Genomic DNA, 15287 nt, shown 5'->3' with positions numbered 1-15287 from the left:
GAAGGCAGCCGACGGGGAGGGAGGGCCGGGCGCACACGGGGACACGAGGCTCCCAGCTCCACGCCGCAGCTCAGGCCCGGGCTGTGAGCGGAGCCCAGCAGTGCGCGCTGCCGGCAGTGAGTCATACAGCATCCTGAGTCGGCAAGGGCAGCCCCGGCTCCGCACAGCACCGCCCCGAACCCAAAGCCCAGCTCTGAGAGCGCTGTTCAAACGCTCCTTGTAGTGCAGCCGCTCGGGGCCGTGCCCGCAGCCTGTCCCTACCCCCAGTTCCCCTCCCCGCCGGCCCCGCGCCGTTCCCTCGGCCCTGTCGCTGTCGCTGAGGCCGGGAAACGCAGCCGTTCTCACTGCGCAGAAGACTCAGCGTTAGAAATGAACATATAAAATTTAATAGCTTGGTTTAAAATACGTTTTCAATTAAAAAAACAGCAGGCAAAACCAAAAATCAGTTCCATAACACATACATGAGGTTGCTGCTACAGAGAAGACCCGTGTCCCAGAGAGCCTTAGAGGAAAACAATCGGCAGATTTAGTTCACATACTTCATTACACAGTAAAAAAGAAATAACGGTTGTGTCAACCCTACCCCTACAGAGACCCTAAACTACTTCCCTGACCCCAGATTGAGTTTCTGTAATAGAACTTCCATTTTCAATACAAATGTGTCAATATATACGGATTCTATGTACCAGGTTTAAAAAATCCCCTTGCAGCAGTGCCCGTAACTCACAAGGGAAGCCCAATGGAGGGCAGGGCCACGCCAGCTCACTCCAGGCCCAAGCAGGCTGTTAGCAGGTGCGAGCAGGAGGGCTGAGAGAGGGAAGGAGGGGGAATGGGATGCTTGGGGTCGGCCCGAGCATAAATCCCAAAATACCAGTTCACCTACGTCATAAAATAATAACAAAATATATGGCGGGAAGGGACTTCAAGTCAGAAACCTCATCTCAGCACCAGGGCAGGATTAACTGTACCCCCAGCCACCAGGGTATGTTATCCAGCCTGGCTCTGGAGAGCTCTGATGCCAAAGGCCACAGCCCTCCCTGGGCAACCTTCTCCATCTGCAACCTGAATTTCTGCAACGTAAGCCCACCACAAGGAGTGGGAGCACACATCAACACGTTTGGAGACTCCGCTCCCTCAGCCCTGAGCTCCTGGCAGGACAGCAGTGGGAAGGGCGGCCCAAAGCAGGGCACCGTGCTGTGCCTGAGGCTCCCTCAGAGCCCAGTGGGACACCAGGCAAGGCTCAGGCATTCTGCAGCCTGTGCTTCTGTCTGTAAAACTCAGCGTGGCATCTACGTCCCTTTTCCAAACAGCAGCATGATGCAGCCAGACAACACTGGGTTACCACTCGCTGATGGCTCAGGGGACACACGAACCATTCAGCAGAATCACGTCCTACTTTGCCAGCCTGCTTCTCCAGCCTGTCCAGGTCAACTCAGGGCAATGCATGTCCAACCCCCCCCAGCTTTGTGCTGCAAACCTCCCATTAACGCAGACCACTGCCATCACCACCAGTCCCAGAACTTCCTACCTGCTCACATCCCTCCCTGCAGTGCAGGTGGCTGCAGCCATTACTGCGCATCTCTCCCTTGCTGCTAACCAGAGGGCACTTTCACTTCCTAAGCACAAAGGCACAATGAGTAAGCACTATAGAGCTTATTGCAGTGGCTGGTTTTGGAGTTTTTTTGGAGGTTTCTGGCAGCTGAGACCAGACTGACTGCTGCTAGCAACTGCCCTCATTGATCCAGGGCCCCTGCTGCACTACCCAACATCTTGCCAAGCACTGGACTTCCCCACACTGAACTGCTGCCACAGGGCTTGGCAGAGGTCTGGGGGAACCCTAAGCACACACTGCCACAGACAGAAATCCACCCTGCAGGAGACTTCCTGACCCCTCAAAGTGAGGTTTCAAGGAACCTGAATGTGCTCAGCTTTTCTTGGGCACGGCCTCAGCCCAGACCACCCTGTGGGCAGCAGGACACCACTGCTCAGAGCCAGGACAGGCAGGAGACAGAGCCTTGCTGTCCAGAGGGGTTGAGGAGAGCTGCTACCCTTCCCTCCACACAGGAAAATGCATGCTGAACAAGGGCTCTCCGCGTTCTACGAACGTACCGATGTGTGCTCACCTTTGGTGCATGTTAAGGCTTTGTCCTTTTTTTTAAATAGCTACGTTAAATATCTGTTTTCTCTGTATATGGCATCCTTTTAGATGGGCTTCTTTGCATATATTCATGGTATATACACAAACACCATATTTTATATATATTATATATCACTTGTATGTACACATTTACAAACCTTCAAAAATATATTGCACTTATATACAATATAGCTTCATCTGATGAGAGTTCACACAGTTACTAAGGCGAGTTCTTCATAAGCAAGGCAGTATTACATTCCCCCCCAGTGACACAAGTGATTTCAACAACCTGCCCTGATAAAGAGTAAACATTATGATGACTTTTCTCCAACCTGCACGCAATTCCTACCAGTTTCAGTCAGTAGTTTTGCAGCTCTACTTAACAGAAAACAGTCCAGTAAAACGCTATTAGCTGATAACAGGCTCAATCGTGGGTACCGAATAGATAAATAAGACATCACCACTCTAAAAGGCCACCTTCCAAGGGTTTCCCCTCCCTTATCTACTAGTCTTTTATACATGCTCTATTTAATTGCTGTTCTTTGCTCACTGGTTTCAAGTGCAAATAAGTTCATGAGCATTACAACGTTCTCTAGAAAGAACAGAGACAAAGGTATCAAGCAAAAACACTTCTCTGATCCCCAGACCAAGTCAACACCTGACTTGCTCCTGGAGAAGGTGATCAGTGTTTTACCCAACACACTACATTATGGGAAAATGATCACTTGAGATCTGTGCTTAAAATCCACAGAGGATCCGTGATCTTAGATCTCAGTGAGAGTCAGCTTGTAAGATCCTCCAACTTCTTCAATCTGCAACTGGAAGGTATCTTCATTAGAGTAGTGTTTCACAATGTTATCATCCATGTTGACCAGAATTCTAGAAAAATAAGATAAGTTGGGGAAATATTAGAGTTCTAAATGCCAAAGACAGCAAAGGAACACTCAAATCTCACAGCAGTGAGACTGTCCAGAGGTAAGCTAAGACTCCTGCCCGCCTGCATTGAATCTTCACCTGCCATAGCAAATCTAGCTGCTCTCACCCAGACCTGCCACCAAGGATTGAAGCCACACTTCCCAGCTGAAGGAAAGCTTGAAATGTAGCTCCTGAACTGGGAGGGAAGGAGATCTCAGAAATGGCACAAATCCCATCAGATGCTGAACACGGTTTAACAGCGTTGGGGCTCTGAACTGGTTTGTTTGACAGTTACAAATAATCAGCAGTTACAAATAACCCCTGCAGAGCTCACAGAAATTGAAGAAATTGCTGGTATGTGGGCACTTCTTTTATTTGCCAGAATAACTTGTGTGTATGTAAAGGCGTGTTCACACACTGAAACACACAGAACTGTCCTCTGCAGTAATTTAGCTGCCGTCAATTCCAAACTCTTGCAGTTAATTCTGGTGTGGCAATTCTGCTACAAAAGCACTACTACTACTTGAAATTACGTTCCAAAAGTGATTAAATTTTTCTGGTGAATTAATTTTTCTGGGCAAAGGGGCTTTGGGAAAGAAGCTAAGAAACTGAAGTGACTTTGGAGAAGGACCAAGAAAATTACTAAAAGATGAAAAGGAAAAATAAAGGCACGTTCATGAACTCAACTATGAATTCAAGGACTGTGGCCTTTGCAGGGAACAGGTATTGCACAAGTAGGGTTTTTTTTCAATGTAGCACACACACACAAAAAAAACAGGTTTAGAAATTCTAGCCAAATATAGACAGTGAGCACAGTTAACCATTCAAACAATTTAGCATGGGTTCAAGTAGGTTCTCTGTCACTTGGAGTCGTTAAAAAAACTGAACTCTTATCTGGCATGATCAAGTCTGATTCAAATAGCAGTCAATTCCAAGACCAATGCAAGTGCAATGACTTGCATTTACAGAATAAGTCCAACTGTTCAGCTCTACAGGACCCTTATACTTTATTGCTCTATGAATTAGATGGGAACAGGATTAGTTCAGGGCCTGAACACACACACACACACACACACACACACTCATGATATTTGCATACATGCAGTGCACAGAAAGAGTTAAAGCAGATTTGCCTACAGGTTTGAAAGAAAGGAGCTCATGTTCTCAGAGTTGCCCCAAGGATACGTACTCACCCTTTTTTACATTTTTTGAAGATTTTTCCTATTTTATCAAAAGGAACATCATACTTGTCAGATATCTAGAACAAAAGAAAGAAAACATCTGTAAAGCAAGGAGACTGCTAAGACTGCCTTTCACTTACTTCAGTGCAAAACACTCAATTATGATCTAAACCTGGGCTCTGATTCTTGATCTAGCAACTCCCTGCTGACTCAACAAAGAGCCTACACTGAGAGAACAACAACACTGCACCCTCCCTGGGCTCTCTGGTCTCTTTCTGTATTGAAAGCCATTTTTGAAGTCAGTATCAGAGAGATCAGGTAAAAACTACTCATCACAGTGGCTGATATAGGAAGAAAGAGCAACAAAGCAAAAAACTGTGTTAAAGACAAAGTGATCACAAATCTCTGCCTCAGCCATTTGAGTGTCCATAGCCTCAAAGCATGGCTTGTCAGCATACAAATACACAAAGGCAACCACGTCTGATTTACTTTGGCAAATTACTCTATTGAATCAACAGCAAGCACCAAACCAGTGTGCTCTTTCAGGGCACAAAAGCATGTGATGGGTTCTCCAAACTGTATTTGTGAGCTTTTGATTCCCTGTTATGAGAAGTCTCAGTGAAACTGCAGAGGTACAGTTTTACTTCAGGGCCCCTGAGTAAGGGAGAACCCCACAGCCTTCACCCCCTCTACCTGTCAGTCACTCTCCAACCTGCGTGTGCTGGCAAAGCCTGTGTGCCCCAGCACACAACAGCTTGAGCTGCTCCCACGATTAGCCATCAATAAAGTTCCTCTTCTGCCTCATATTCCTCACCCACATTTGTAGAGGAGAACAGGCCAAGAACATCACATTCCAAAGCACCACGGGCAGGAAAGGGTCTCATGTTACAGAACCATCTCTGGTCCCAAAGAGAAGGCAATACCTGGCTGTACAGCCCTGAGGCCTCTGTCTTCCAAGCCTCCACGAGGCATTAGTCACAGAATGATGGTTAGAAATGGCAGTTCTGAGCTAGTGCCAAGCATGACATCATTCCCCAGAGTTATGCTCTGTACTTCCCTTGCAGCATTACAGCAGCAGGAGTAAGTGGAAGGCTATTTTGGAAGTCAAGCACCAGAGAATAATTTCACGCTTGTGTGCACAGATACATAAAACTGTCCAAGCACACTGCCCTGTTCTAAGCTGGGGCTTAGAAATAGCTCCTCCCTAGCAGTCTGCAGAGGGGAAGGAAGGCCCCCAAACAAGGCTTTCACACAGAAATAAACCCAAGCCATTGAACATGCTCTGGAAATTGCTCCACATCCTAATTCAGCTTTTATCTCTGCCACAAAAGTCATTCCAAGTGGGAGCCCACTGCCTTTTTTTTCCCCTCAAGAAAAAGACCTATAAACTGCTTGCTGCTGCCACGTGCCCAGAACAGAACCTGCATGCAGAGCAAGCCCAGAGGTCTGTCTTTCCAGCACTCCCTAGCAGTTTGTGACTCTTAAGCTCAGATTTTCAAGGAAGGTTAAGAAACACCTTCTTACACCCAGATCTCATGTGTGTGGAATAAGACATTTAAACAGGAAGCTTCCAAAAGCCCCTTCAACAATGAACTAAAGCATTATTTATATTAATTTCCCCTTTACTGAAAGAGCATTGGCCTTCTGCATTTCCAGAAGCAGCAGAGATACATGGACACAAACTGCAATCAGCATTCTAAATCCTACGATTGTCCTTCACACACTGACTGGGCCACTCGCTTTTTCCTCAAGCGAGAGGCAAGGACTACAAATCAGCCTTCATACTTACAGCTTCCATTAGGCCTTTCAGAGATGGTGTCTTTAACATAAGTGCATCAAAGACTTCCTCTGATTCTTTTCGGACATAAAGCAACACTGAAAAGCAAATCGCAGAGAGGAATTAATTGCACAGTTGATTCTCATCAAAGACCTGTATATGACAGTGGCCAAATACGGAGCAATATGGACTAAGGGTCTCATGAAGAGAAGTACATACTTACACCTACCATACACTGAAGATGTACAGCTACGTTAGCTCAAAAGGCACTCTTCATGCACAAAAATACTGCATGCTTACATGTCAAACACCTTCATTCTCAAAATTCAGATTTTTCACTACCTGATATTTTGTCTATTTTTTTGAAAGATTACATTTAAAACACAGAAAGGAAGAATGCAAAACATGGAGTTTTGAGAATCTAGCATCCCTTCATGTCCCTACCATAAGATTTTTCACAATTAACCGATTTGACAGACACCATCACTGTAGGTGAAGCCAACTTGGTCACCTCCTCGTTTTATAATTATTTATTTGTACACCCCCCCTCCTCCTACATCATCTCATCTGTCTCCCCTCTCCATGCCACATTTGAGGAATACCCTCTCCAGCTCAGCTGACACACACTACAGGCTCTCTTTCCTGCTAGGATGGGAAGCAAAGAATAATAAACCCAATTAGGTAAGTATCTCTAGCGTTCTCAAGCTAGCAGAGTCATTGTATGTAGCATCAGCCTCATTAAAAACTGCATTAAGGCTGAGGAATAAGCCATAAGAGCAAAAAAAGCTTGGACTAGAACGGCTTTGCTGCCTTTAATCCATCTTCTAATGACTAGGTATTGCAAGCTGGATTGTTTACAAGGGTTCATTAGCTACACGCCTTTGACACGCCTGCAATACAGCACAATTACTGGTATAAGTTGAACAAGGTGAGCTAAGGACAGCACCTTGATTTCCTCTGCTAGAGGGAGATTCTGAACAAGGACTGTAGATTTTTAAATGAAGAGAGCATAAACACTCTCAGTAACAGCACAGGTAGGACATTAGAGCAGTCAACATAGAGATATTCCCGTGGGTCTCATTTTATTGCACACAATCAAGAGAAACCAAGAGGTCACACTTCCTTTTATAAAATCCATCATTTCCAATTAGTTTACACAGACTACCAAAGTACAGCCCCATTCAGGTCAAACTCGCAAAGTGGAAAAGGTTAAACCTAGCAAGTTTAATCTTCATCTTTTAATCCTTTAAGCCTTGCCATGGTCTTTCCATACCCAGCTGTCATCAGGCAGGCAATCCTCTATGCCTCCTCCAAAAGGGAACTCTCATTTTCCTTCATGACACCACAGTAACGTCCAATTCCACGAAGTTCAAAGATAAAATAGGTTTAAAAATCAATAAAATATGTTCTCATTTTGCTTCCTTGTGGTGAACAGCCCATCTTCCAACACCATGGAAAATACAACAATTTTATATCCAGAAGCAGCTCTTGGCACTGAAATGTCAAATTGCCATGAAAGAGTTTCTGGTATTTTGTAATTAATTATCTGGTAAACTTTCTGCTCAAAGGATTGGAACACTGCTCAATACCTCTGCACCTTTCCTTACACAAAATTCAAAAGCAGGCGGTGTGTGAGCTGGCAGAAAACCCCCAAAATTCTCCCACGGCAAAAAGATTTGTGAAACTGAACTATCATCTGATACACGTGTACTTTCCATTATTAGTCAAAACAAAAAGGTCAGGATAAAGTATACTACAAAATGAAACAATCTCAGAGGCATCTCTCTACCCTGATGGACAAACTCTCCGATAATGCAGTCTTTGAAAGGAGAAAGTAATACCTCTTTTTGGTTCTTCTATTCTGGCCATTTTGTTTGGAGTAGCAATGAAGTCCTCTTCACCAATGTAACCTCCTCTCTTCAGGCTGGAACTGTCATTGATAGAGCAAAATGTTAGCCACAGTACAATTACAGGGACTTACCTCCTTTCCAAGGGCAAAGTTTCAGGAGTCTGAAAAAGCACAGCTCTTACCTTTCACCTTCTAGCTCTTCAGAAGCAACAGGAAGGACCTTTTAAAACAAAGAAATATTTTCTTGAAATATGCAGAAAACCATAGAGTGATTTAACTAGCTAGTGAGACCTAAAAGCATATTCTGTCCTCTGAGAAAACTACACAGTAGTCTGAGCTCCACAAAACAAAGTCACGTGAAGACACACCATTTGGCTGGCATAACATGGTCCTGCCAGCAATACACTTCCCATCCCTTCAAGCGTTAACTGCTAACAGCAACTTTGCAACAGTTTTGTTTACATTGAAGAGTCATTGCCATTGAGCAATTCTGCTGTATCCCACACAAGCAAAGGTCCAACAGTGACAAGTTTTTGTTCTAGCAGAGAGAACCCCTAAATCCACAGTAGGAAGTGCAGGGGATAGGCAGTCGGCTCTCTTGCTCAACTGACTGATAAACACAGCAGTACAGGCTACAGGGGAAAAAGAGGCTGTCAAGAAGGCAGCCAGACACACCTTTACTACAGACACATCTTACTACAAGTAAGATCCTTTGATTCAAGCAAAAAACCATCACCTTCATTTTAATAAACAGATAGTGCTTTTGCTCAGGGTTGTGCAAGCTTTACCCAGAACTGGAATTCATTTCCTCTTTATCTTTCTGTATCAAACAACACTTAGACTCAATCTTTCAAAAGCCAGTAAGTATCTTCTTTACCACTTTTCCTTCAGAGAAATTGGAGGGTCTCAAATGCTAAGGATGGGAATGCACAAGAGCTAACTAGTTCTCTGTCTAGGCTAACGTAGTCTTTCAACAGTACTTAAAGCTTATGGATACAAGTTTATTCTGATTCTCCATTAGGAATTGAGGCAACTGTCTTAAAAAAGTAACACTGATATTCTATTAGAGCATGCCAGAACTCTAAACACAGGAAGACTGAAGATTCTGAAATTTGGTTGCACTCATTTTTTCCCTTCCAGCTTCCTGTCAGCTGGGACTTTCCAGGAATGCTGAGGCAGGGTGCTCTGGCAGCAGATCACAGAGCTGACACGCTTGCCAGCTCCACAAAACAGCTTTTCACTCTGCAGCAGCAGGCTGCAGAAGCCTGAAGTCTACAGCAGCACAGCAGAAAGCCAGCAGACTTTACAAGAGAAAACCAGCTGCAGTTCCTTCTGTGAACTCTCAGCTGGAAATGCTTTGGAAAAATCATTTCAGGTCCTTAACAACAGTAGCTCACAGGAAAATAATTTATTCAGAAAACATCCCCAGTTAAGTCCAGCCAACACATCTAGGAGCAATGTCTCTTGCTCATGTAAGACTCAGCCTGTGTTTGTTTACAGCATCCGTGCAGACAGTCTGGTATTTCATATTAACAGAAACACACAGCATCCTAGACTTCTTGCAAATACACCCCATAGCACTCATCACTCCTACACCCACAGGCTTTACTTACATGAGCACCACGCTGCAGATTTGCAAAGTGAACATCAGGAATGAAGAGGACTGGCTGGGTGTCTAAATCCATGAAGGGCTTGAAGATAGTGATGTCCGTCCGCTTATGTGAGGGAAGCATTGGCACTTTGACATCAGAAACTGGAGAGAGACCAAAGGCTGGGTCAGAGGACAGTACAGACAGCGAGGATGGTGCAGGCAATGATGAGGCTGAAGCTTTCCCACATCGCTTAAAAGGCACACACAGGCTGCTGAACAAGAGTACCCAATAGTCAGGGTCAAAGGGAGAAGGTTCTGTAGTAGAGGAGTTTGAACCTGGGTTGTCTTGGGTGAGGAGGCCTGGACTCCAGCAGAACAGCAGAGAACGAATTCCCTCTAAGTGAACTGTCTGATTGCATTTGAGTATTAAGCTGGGCTGCAGGGTGGTCTGACCACTAACCCCAACAGAAAAACCTAGGTCTTCCATATACCAAGTGGAACAGAGAACAAAAGCTGTTTAAAGCCCCCCCTCCCCCTTCTGCTTAACCAATCCCCCACAGTGGGCTGCTGAATTTCCCACACCAGAACGGCGGAAAGAAGAGAAAGAAGGAAACAGACTGCCACCCACACAGCTGGGCACCTCTCCAAAGTCAGTATTAAGAAGCATGTTTGCTCTGAAGAGATGCACAAATATGCTCACGAGTTGCATTTCCATTTCATACTTCTCAACTTATATTCTTCATCTCATCATTCACCCTGATCACCCCCAGGCTGCCAGACCCCACGTCATCCCCCACCAGCACACAGAGGACTTCAGCTCTCACCGCACACCAGTGAAGTGATACAAAGCACAGTGCTCATCCACAAAAGCCCATTTGGGGCAGAGTGAGGCAGGAGGTGCCTCAAATTGCTGTTCTGATATGGTCATGTCAGAACCACAGATTTCCACTTAATTACCACATGGAAACTCTTACACTTTGAGTCAAACCAACTGCTAGCAAAGCACTTCACCTCTCACGTCTCCGATCAGAAAAACTTTTTTTTTGCCTTCTAAAGACTTTTCAAAGACTGCTCAATCCCTGTAAAATAATTGTTTTGACCAAAAGTCAAAATTTCTGCTGTTGCTAAGTCCACATGCATATGGTTTCAGTAATCCCAGAGGTGGGTACAACAGCTTATGTCTTAGAGCAATTAAAAACTCCTAACATAAAAACTAAACAGCAGTGCATTGTACTTTCCAGGAAAATCAAGGTCTCTCCAGGTTAAGCTTAGGAAATTCTCACTAGAAAGCAGCTTCTGTACAATCATGAGATCCTGTAAATTGGTATTGAAACTGAGTTTTCACCTTCCAGCAGTCTTTTGAGAGCCACTGAGGCAACTACATTTGTGAAATGCTAGCAGTGTGTTAAAGCTGCCTTTTACGTAGGGGAAAACAAATCAAAACACATCCCTTCAACGTTCGCCCTTGAGCAAAAGGGTTCCCTCAGAGCATTACCTTCTTCTGAAGCTGCTCCAGCAGCCCATACCTGCTGCGTCAGGAAAATCCTGCCCAACAAGCTGTGAGATGCCTGCCTGTCCAACCAGTTGGACTGCTAATAGCACAGCTCTGATAAGCAAGGGAGAGCACACGTCTGCCCCATTAAAGGGAGCACAGGGAGACGTGTTCTCTAAGCAGCTCTGTTAGCCAATAACAAGCCACCAAAACATAGGATCTGTTGCAGTCAAGATACATAAACCTCACCTGCAGCAGCCAAGGGGAAGATACTTAGCAGGAGGCAGCTCCGCAGCCTTTGTGTACTGAGAATGCTGAGATCTTCACATCACTCATGTGTATGGAAACAATTTCTACTGAAAATACTAAATAAGGATGGCTTTGCTCTGGAAGAGTGAGCACAGGGCTGGGAGGCACAGACTCAAGCTTGCCACCATCTTGCTGCACAGCTGTAAGCACCTTCCAACATACGTTAAAGCTTAAGTTTAAGATCAAGTTGGAAATGTTAAGAACAGCTCCAGCTCTTGTGGACATCTCAATCTACAGGGGCTGCAGCAAGCGTCCAAACATCGCACACATCTCGTCACTTCAACTACTGGTAAATGTGCACCAGGATCCTGTCTTGGACAGGAAAAATTACGTGAAGTCCGAAATGACTCAGTAATTTGTCAAATGCAATTAATGATCCATAAACAAGAGCTTAAAACAAAACCAACTTCACAGGGGATAAAAAAAATTGACTTAAGAGTACTACTACAGAAATTATTTGTAAACGAAATGAGATCTAACATTTAAAATACTGATGGAATAATTTCTACTTACAGGCATTCAACTGAGAGCTGGGGTCAGTGCACTTGCCTTTTCTTTTGCTTTGCTTTCGTTCTTCATCCCTGATCTTCCTTTCTGCTCCCTGCCAAGAGATTAAGGGAAGTAGAAGTGAGGAGGGTTTTTTAGTTTGTTGTTTTTCAGCAGCAGAACAGGAACAGATTCTTCCAGAGCTGTGCTTGCAGAGGTCAGCTCCAGGGTACCTGAGATGCAACTCCACCTGCATGCCAACACTGAGATCTCCCAACGTTTACTTTCAAATCTAATGAACTCCAGCAACCACACACAAGGTGCCATTATTTCCTTTTCTTTCAAGTCAGATAGAAATAACAATTGTATGAAGCATAACAAGATATACCTGAAGTGTTTGAAACACGAGAAACTTTCAAGTCCTCCCAATTTAAGAGTTCACAAGATAATCAGTGAGCATTGATCTAAAACATCAAGGCACGCTCAGATCACCAAGTACAAGATACCTTCCTGCATGCTGCATGTGGAGTCAGCAGCAGCTATACAAGCTCTACAGTCTAAAGCTGTAGACATCCATTATTTCTTTTTCCTTTGCATCGGCACTGGGCTGTGGTGGAAGCCACAAAGACCAAGCTGGGTTGCTGCCCACATAGCTCCTGGCACTTCACCCCAAGCAGCAGTGAGGACACCAAGTCAAGGTAGGTGCAGACAGCTACAACAGAGAATCACTTTCATTCCTCCAGCTCTGAACAGAATCCCACGTGACTGTGGGTTAGGGCAGGGACGTCACACAGCCAGCTGCAGGAAGCGACTGGCCCAAAGTAGCTACTCAACACTCAGTTGGGGTGCTGCCATCAGACCACTGCCCCAGATGGAGCGTGCAAGCTCTGTCCTCCTGTAAAACAGAGTAACGGTTATCTGGCCACAGAGGAATTACAGAAAGCCATCACTGCTTCTTTCTAGCCCTGCAGAGCTGCCAGTAAAACACCCACATCGTTGTGTAGAGCAGAGGAAGAACAGATTAGCTACAGCAGACACAATATCAAAAAACATGTGGCAGTAAGGTCCAAAATAGTACCTAATACATAGCATGTGAGAAAGGCAACAGCCCTCCTAACCTCACAGTAAATCCACACTCTATGGGCAGCACCATGCTAACACCTGCAACGTTGCAGCAGGCATGTCTGCACTAGCAATTAAAAGGAAGATTCACCTACGTATTTGATGTGCACCAACACATACCACCTCTTCGCCCCGCTGGCAGCAGGGACACAAGTAGTTTCATGACAGCTGTTGTGAAAAAAAAACAAGAAAGTTGCTGATAAAGACAAGCCCGCTGCTGGCTGCAGCTGGCCCCATAACACCAACAAAGGCTCCACCAGGACAGGGAGGACACCCACCCAAACTCCAGATGGACCCATTTCCTCTTTGTGGCTTCTGTCACCAGAGGAGTTGCAGCATCTCAGCTCAGCAGCGGAAGTTGGTGGCAGAAAGATTTGGCTCCTGCCCTGTGTTCTCCACCTTTCGGATGCAATTACTGAAGTTCTGCTCCTCAGACTTTATGCTATGGAACAGCATTGTCTTCAGTGCCAAGAACATACAGATCCACTGACAGGATTTGTATGCATTTTGAGGAAACCTCCTTTGACCTCTCCCTTACTGCACGGTCACAGAGCTTTGTTATACAGTCAGCTGGGTTTTCCCTAGGTCCCTGCATCACCTCAACTGCTTCAACGACAGGCTCTTCTGGTTTGTCAGCTTGTTACTAAGAGCCAGGGGAAGGAAATAAAAAACAAGGATACTGGAATCCCATATTCTGCAGTTATGGAGTAAGTGTGCTCATAAAAAAAAGGTCTTCCCAACTTCCTCACCAGCCTGAAATGCAAGATTTCACACTCTTGCCAACACGCTAAAGGCTGCAGGATTTTCCTTTGTTGTTTCTCCTCCCTTGTGTAACGGGTTCTTGGGCTGTCAAAGGGAAGCTGTGCTCTGGAGAGCCATCATTCCTCCCTCCTGCAGCAAAATACAACTTACATGATAAGCAACAGCTGCACAGGGATAGGGTGCAAAGCTATGACACGGTCAAAATAGAACAGGCTTCAGGACACCACTGGGCTGCCTTGCTCCTGCCCACCTGCTGGGTACAACAGACGTGCTCTGAGATGTCCCCAGCCCCTCTTGTTTAGGTAGAGCTCTGGCAGCCTGCTCGCAATGTGGAGGAGCTGCCCCTGTGGGACAGGCTCACCCCAGCCAATAGCTGGGCATCCTGCCCACGTGCCTGGCATATCCCCATATCTGACAATGTAGTGAGGATGCTCGGCTGATGGAGAAACGTCACTACAAGAGACTTCTGCTACTCTCTTGTTCATGGAAACTAGGGCAAAGGGACGTGGAGACGTGAGAGCACAAGGGATGCTGAGCCAAAGGGGTCTAATAACAGCACATCACTGTTGAAAGCCAGCTGGAGGCTCGAGCTGTGACCCATGGCATGCAGGGGGGGTTGGAGAAATAACACTTCTCACAGGTCCTTGTGGCTGGCCCTTAGCATCTCTCATCTCCTTGCTGCTGGGTTCATGAAGTAGGTCAGAGAAGAAGAGATCTAATAGGAGGGGAAGCTGCTGACTGCAGAAGCATTAGCAATTCTAGGGAGGGATTTACTGGGCTGGGACAGAGGCAGAAAGCGTTGTCCCCTCTCAAGCACTCTGCACCAGCACAGCCTGTTCCCAGCCAACTGCCTCACCTCCATGACCTCTTCTTTCAACAACTCACTGGTTTCAGTACCCCATAAAAGCCCTCTCACTGCACGGCCATAGCAGCTCCCAAAGGACACCATCAGCAATAGTCTGTGAGAGCATGTATTTAACTGTCCCTTGCCCATGCAGCACTCAGCTGCGTCCTTGAGGTCTCCCTCTGACAGACCACCCCCATCCCTGGTAGCCCAAGCACTTCTGTGACAAGCCTGAACGAAGCCTGCACTGTGATGCACTACAGAATGGCAACATTCTTTGTTCAGCTCCTGAAGCCACGTGGGACATAAGATGCAACCCAAGCATGGTGGGCAGCTTTGGGCTCCTTCCACGCGGAACACGAAGAGCAGAAATGCCAGAAGAAACTTCATCTCACAGGCAGCAACCAAAAACCAGAACCAAGTAGCAGCAGCCTTGCCTGCCCCACAGGTTCCTCCTTTCCTGTGCAAAGACAATCACACTGCATTAACACAACTGCTTGGCCTTCCATAGAAAATCTATGAATTCATACACATAAAACAGCAGAGCACTGCCATGCCAGTGCCTAGGTTTGATGTGATGTCAGGCATGCCTTAGGTGGAATTGAGTGGGTCTAAAGAGCTGCTGGGTGGCCACAGCACAGCTATTTTGTGCTGTTTTTTTCTCCCCCTTTCCCTTCAAAAATTCTTCACTGTATAGAATTGGTTCCCCAAGAAGAAAATGGGTAACAGCAAACCTGCAGGCAAAGGGTGGCAACAAACACTGTAAGGACAGTGATATGTGTGGATGACACAGTGATCTGCAGAGGAAGTAGCTCTGAGAAC

The 15287-nt window shown here is 45.8% G+C and overlaps 1 protein-coding gene across 5 annotated transcripts in view; it reads right to left on the bottom strand.

Moving 5' to 3' along the window:
* Positions 1-363: 363 nt before the first annotated feature.
* GRHL1 (grainyhead like transcription factor 1) overlaps positions 364-15287 on the bottom strand; it is a 39039-nt gene continuing 24115 nt past the window's right edge. For 3 of the 5 annotated variants that reach the window (XM_085218002.1, XM_085218000.1, XM_085218001.1), the window contains exons 10-16: positions 11765-11852; positions 9473-9612; positions 8042-8079; positions 7852-7940; positions 6023-6108; positions 4246-4310; positions 364-3016 (exon numbers count right to left, since the gene is read on the bottom strand). In XM_085218002.1, the coding sequence (XP_085074128.1) occupies positions 2902-3016; positions 4246-4310; positions 6023-6108; positions 7852-7940; positions 8042-8079; positions 9473-9612; positions 11765-11852 (621 nt within the window). In that variant the 3' untranslated portion in view covers positions 364-2901. The remainder of the gene's footprint in view (positions 3017-4245; positions 4311-6022; positions 6109-7851; positions 7941-8041; positions 8080-9472; positions 9613-11764; positions 11853-15287) is intronic. The other 2 variants (XM_085218004.1, XM_085218003.1) reach the window with 1 other exon arrangement.

Source organism: Meleagris gallopavo, chromosome 2 (genome assembly GCF_905368555.1).
Source record: "Meleagris gallopavo chromosome 2, MGAL_WU_HG_1.1, whole genome shotgun sequence".
Lineage (NCBI taxonomy): Eukaryota > Metazoa > Chordata > Aves > Galliformes > Phasianidae > Meleagris > Meleagris gallopavo.
Note: the sequence above shows the minus strand (reverse complement) of the source record. Positions and strands in the feature narration are given on the sequence as shown.